General features: G+C 40.2%; 1 protein-coding gene across 1 annotated transcript; it reads left to right on the forward strand.

The window, feature by feature from the left end:
* Positions 1 to 229: 229 nt before the first annotated feature.
* On the forward strand, positions 230 to 3,536 carry LOC105960240 (Leucine-rich repeat protein kinase family protein). The gene is made up of 2 exons (XM_012984406.2): positions 230 to 581; positions 688 to 3,536. The coding sequence occupies exon 2, from the start codon at positions 808 to 810 to the stop codon at positions 3,397 to 3,399; it is 2,592 nt and encodes an 863-aa protein (XP_012839860.2). The 5' UTR covers positions 230 to 581; positions 688 to 807; the 3' UTR covers positions 3,400 to 3,536.
* Positions 3,537 to 5,692: the final 2,156 nt, after the last annotated feature.

Here is a 5,692-nt window from a genome sequence, read left to right on the forward strand (position 1 = left end):
TTTTTCAGCAAAAAAATAATAAAAATTGTATGGGTGCATAAATGGATGCTAGATCTTTATATGTTTTAGAACTCACTAATTATAGAATATAGTAGTAGATATTATCCAAATATAATTGATCCCCCTTTACATCATCCATAATCATTAAACCCAAAAACATATACATGCTTTGGATTTTTATTATGGAAGTTATGACAGAATCTCGACACCAAAAAATGATGAGAGGCGCAATTAAATGCAGCACCACCATTAAATTTGCACCAAACATCTCACTAATATTATTATTACTCACCAACCCCAAAAAATAAATAAATAAAAAAAGAAAAAAGAAAAAGAATAAATAAATTGCCTTTGATATCTTTGTCATTTATGAATCCCCAACTCCAAACTGTCAAACTTATTTTTTCTTTCATAATTACCCCAATACCAAGAACATTAAAACATTAAACCCCCCCACATCCCCATACCTTCATCACTCACTGTAACCCACCATTTCTTCTCCATTTTTTAATTCATTTTTTTATTTATTTATTTTATTCTTTCTCTGGTGTTTCTTTGTCACAAAGACCAAAATCAGTCAGGTGAATTGTTTTCTATATTGGCTCCATTGCTCAAGAAAACCACCACCACCACTACCACCACAGGTTTTTTTTTTACTGTAATAATCTTGAATTACTGGTGGTGTAGGGTTGCCGGAAAATGGTTGAAGAAGCATCATTAACGGCGGTGCAGAAAGTCTCGTTCTTGATGCTAAAATAAAAGGGGTTTCTTCATTTCTTGATTTTTATTAATTATTATTACAGAAAAATGGGTTATGGAATATTCGCTTCTCTTTTGTTGCTAGCACTACTATTTAACCCTTCGTTATCCCAAAAACCCAATACAGATGAATCCTACATCTTCCAGTTCTTGCAAAATATGGGCTTAAATTTAAGCTCAAACCCCGCATTTTCCGGGGCCTTCTGTTCATGGAAAGGTGTGATTTGCGACGAAAATGGAGAAACCGTCGTCAAATTCGACGCCTCCAATCTGGGCTTAACCGGCGCAATCCCGGAAACCACCATCGGCAAACTGACAAAGCTTCAGTCTTTAGATCTCAGCCGCAACAAAATCTCCGCCCTGCCTTCCGATTTCTGGAGCTTGGGTTCACTCACTACACTCAACCTCTCAAGCAACCAAATTAGCGACGGATTTTCCAGCAACATCGGCAATTTCGGCCGCCTCCGAAATCTAGACCTCTCCTTCAACAATTTCTCCGGCGGCATACCCGAAGCGATCAGCTCCCTCACCAGTTTACGGGTTTTGAATCTCGCCGCCAACAGTTTCGAATCGGCTGTACCGTTGGGTATTTGTCAGTGCAAGTCTTTGGTCGCAATTGATCTGTCGGATAACAATCTCGTCGGCTCTCTTCCTAATGGATTCGGCGCTGCATTCCCACTTCTCGAGTATTTAAACTTGGCCCGGAACAAGATTCTCGGCCGTGATTCGGATTTTTCAGAGATGAAAATGTTGAAGAATCTTAATATTTCGGACAACGTGTTCAAGGGTTCGGTTGTGGGTGTGTTTGAAGGGCCGTTGGAGGTGGTCGATTTGAGCAAGAACCAGTTTGAAGGCCACATTGCTCAGGTAAACTTCAGCTCAACTTTCGATTGGTCGAGTTTGCTCTATTTGGATTTGTCGGAGAATCGGTTGAGTGGCGATTTCGTCGCTGATTTGATTGGTGCCCGCAGCCTCAAACACCTCAATCTTGCTAACAACAGATTCACCGAACATCAATTCTTGAATGTCGATTTGCCGACCAATTTAGAGTATCTGAATTTATCTGGAACCAGTTTATTCGGTCCAATACCGACAAATATCTCGCGTTTAACCAGTTTACAAACACTCGATTTATCGAAGAACAACCTCAGCGACCGTATACCTCCGTTTGCTACCAAGAAACTCAAAATTCTTGATCTTTCTTACAACAATTTAACCGGAGAAATCCCATTGTTGCTAGTGGAAGAGCTACGGTTGATGGATAGGTTCAATTTCTCGTACAACAACCTAAGCTTCTGCGGGTCCCACTTCACCACCGAAACCCTCGAATCGTCTTTTGTCGGATCGGTCAACAGCTGTCCGATAGCAGCAAATCCTGATTTCTTCAGGAAAAAAACCCCAAACCGCAGGGGACTGAAAATCGCTATAGCGCTAACCCTCTCGATGGTTTTTTTACTAGTAGGGCTGCTCGTTTTAGCCTTCAAATGCCGACGAAAAACGAGAATGTGGGCAGTGAAGAAAAAACAGACTTCTTCTCAAAACAACAACAACGAAGAGCAAACAATATCCGGACCCTTTTCTTTCCAAACCGATTCGACGACATGGGTGGCCGATGTCAAACAAGCAACATCCGTGCCTGTAATAATCTTCGAAAAGCCGTTGCTAAATTTCACGTTCGCCGATCTTTTATCCGCCACTTCTAATTTCGACCAAGCCACATTGCTTGCCGAGGGGCGTTTCGGTCCGGTTTACGGCGGATTAATGCCGGGTGGAATCCACGTGGCGGTCAAGGTTTTGGTCCACGGTTCGGTTATGACGGACGAGGAAGCTGCGAGAGAGTTCGAGTACCTCGGACGAATCAAACACCCTAATCTTGTCCCCTTAACGGGGTACTGCCTAGCTGGCGAACAAAGAATCGCGATCTACGAGTACATGGACAACGGGAACCTGCAGAACTTGCTCCACGATCTGCCACTTGGCGTTCAAACCACGGAAGACTGGAGCAACGACACCTGGCAGGACGAAAACAATAACGGGATTCAAAATGTGGGCCCCGAAGGTTCTCTTACAAGTTGGAGATTTAGGCAACAAATTGCACTTGGATGCGCCCGAGCGCTCGCATTTCTCCACCACGGTTGTTCGCCTCCGATTATACATAGAGACGTAAAAGCGAGTAGTGTTTATCTTGATTCGAATCTTGATCCGAGGTTGTCTGATTTTGGGTTGGCTAAGATATTCGGAAACGGGGTTGAAGAAGAAGCGATTGCGAGCGGGTATGTGGCACCGGAGTTTCTTGTTGACCAAGAAAGCGCGAAGAGTTTGACTCCGAAGTCGGATGTGTATGGATTTGGGGTGGTTCTTTTCGAGCTTATAACGGGCAAAAAACCCGTTGGAGATGATTATTATTCGGAAGAGGACAATAATAGTAATAATAATTTGGTGAGTTGGGTGAGAGGGTTAGTGCGAAAAAACGAAGGGTTTCGAGCTATTGATCCAAAGATTCGAGGGAGTGGGCCCGATGGGCAGATTGTCGAGGGTTTGAAGATCGGGTATCTTTGTACGGCTGAGATTCCTTCGAAGCGGCCGAGTATGCAGCAAGTTGTCGGGCTACTCAAGGATCTTGAACAGATTGCAGTATAGTCTTTCGTTATTTCGATTTTTTTGGTAGTTATGGAACTTTTGAGATGTTGTTTTCTTGTTTGTGGCTAAAATATCTAGTTTTATCCATGGATGTTTATTATCTTCTTTCTTATTTGATTGCTAATTAGTTTTGTGAATGCATTGTGTTTTTTATTCCGTCTGCCAATAATTTCTAGGTCGAGCTCGTCGCACTTGGTTTGCGTAGCGTATTTTAAACATTTTAGTGTGATTTTGTTAGACTTTAGTCAATGTATATATATGACTTTGGGTTCCTTTGCTAAAACAAATAAATAAATAAATAAATAAAACTTTTTTCTAGTTAAATTCATGGTCCTTGCAATAAATAAAATGTAGGGTTGAAGTTGACAACCTACATTTGGTAGTGATTAGGGTGAGTTTCATTTGCAGGGAAATAATATTTGATTTTCTTTTTTCAACACCCAATAATGTAGGATAGAGAACCTACTAAAATATGTCCCTAAAAGTGAGTGATTTAATTAATGTGGATTAATTATATATTAAATATTGTGTAATTTATTGAGACAAAAATTGGCTCTTAGCAAAATACTAGGTGGTACTAGGAAGATTTGTATTATTGTTGTGAAAACTAATATTTAAATGTAGAGAAAACTAATTATTGCTTGCAATGTCATGTTCAGTCTCACATATTCTCTTACTTTAATGTAAAAATAATTTAGATTTTATTTTGTTTGGTTGTCTTGCATGTTAGATTCTTCTGACTGCATGAAGGATGGGAGAAACTTCACTTGCTTCCAAGAATCTAAATAATTAAATTGATTTTTTCGGGGGCCAATATGGGGGTTGTAACACTAATAGTGGTCTCATGTGCCCATTCTCCATATTATAATTTATAAATACTAGAAGTAATGTAGTATAGTAAATATTTATTGATTTTAAATTGAAAATACTTTATTATCCTTCAATTCGTTCGTCCTCAAAACCATACCCACCTAAAAAAAATGGAATTTCTTACACTATCTGCCTCTCCCTACTAGTTTCATGCTTTCGACCGCCTAATTTTCGCCACAACATCATTGTAATAGAATTATTTTCATTTACGATGTCTATTTTCAATCAAAATTCTCCAACTAAACTGTCAAATTTTCAGACTAAATTGACTATTTCAAATTCAAAGTATCCGAACAGACCATTAGCTATACAAATTATATTTGATAGAGTCTTACCCAATTTTCTCATATACTATGCTACAAGTAGAATGTCTAAAATCATCAACATTAGAAATCAAACAACAACGCAGATGTTGGGGCTAAATACCTAATACGCAAGTGCACGTATCGCAAAGAATTAGTAAAAGTGGACTCGTGAGAGTCGGATGTCGATCCCACAGGGAATACTCAAATTATCTAATCCTAAGTACCAAATTCTAACAACTATGATTCTTATCCAACCTACGCAAGTTTGTCAAATTTAATCAACTAAATAATTAAACTAATTATGAAAGCAAATAAACAAGAGAAAATATCAATAAAAACGGACCTAGGATTTTATCTTCTCCCTATGCAAGAATTGTTCACCCAAAACCCCTCAATTATGAAATATATGATTCATGATTATTAACCCGAGACACTAATTTCGGATCTTTCCATCCCGGATTATAGGTGTTGGAGTACGGGTTCCTCTGTTGTCGGTTGGTGTCATTCACGTAATTTAGAGACTCCGTTTCTTCTAAGCACTGGTTGGGGCCTTGCACTGCATGGACTTGCTGAGTCTGCGAGGTTGCTACTTGCTTTGATAGCTTCTGTAACTGGGCAGTGATTGCGGTGACCCCGTCTAACTCCAAAATTCCTCCCGTCTTAGTGGCTCCGCTATTTGACCGATCCGATGCCCGCATGTATTTATTTCTAGCGATTCGCTCCAAAAGTTCGCATGCTTCGTCATATGTCAAACTCATGAACATTCCTCCAGCTGCAGAGTCGAGCACGGTCCTCGAGTTATCTTGCAATCCATCGTAGAATATTTGCAGCTGGCGCCACTCTTGAAGTCCGTGATTCGGGCACCTCTGAATAAGTTGTTTGAACCGCTCCCACGTCTCGAATAATGCTTCACCGGCTTCTTGAATGAAGTTTTGTATTTCCCTCCGGATTCTCTCAGTTTTTGTTGGGGCGTTGTATGTGTTCATGAAGAGTTGTGCTAGTTGGGGCCAAGAAGAGATGGAGTGCGGTGCACGAGTTTGTAACCATTCTCGGGCTGCTCCTTGTAAAGAGTGCTTGAACATGCGGAGTTGCAGTGCTTCAGGTGATACTCCGTTCAT

The sequence above is a fragment of the Erythranthe guttata genome, chromosome 10 (assembly GCF_056151865.1).
Source record: "Erythranthe guttata isolate IM_541 chromosome 10, IM_541, whole genome shotgun sequence".
In the NCBI taxonomy this organism is placed as follows: Eukaryota; Viridiplantae; Streptophyta; class Magnoliopsida; order Lamiales; family Phrymaceae; genus Erythranthe; species Erythranthe guttata.

What these genes read in the sequence shown, in the direction of transcription:
- LOC105960240 (XM_012984406.2), top strand. Translation starts at nt 808, where the DNA reads ATGGGTTATGGAATATTCGCTTCTCTTTTGTTGCTAGCACTACTATTT.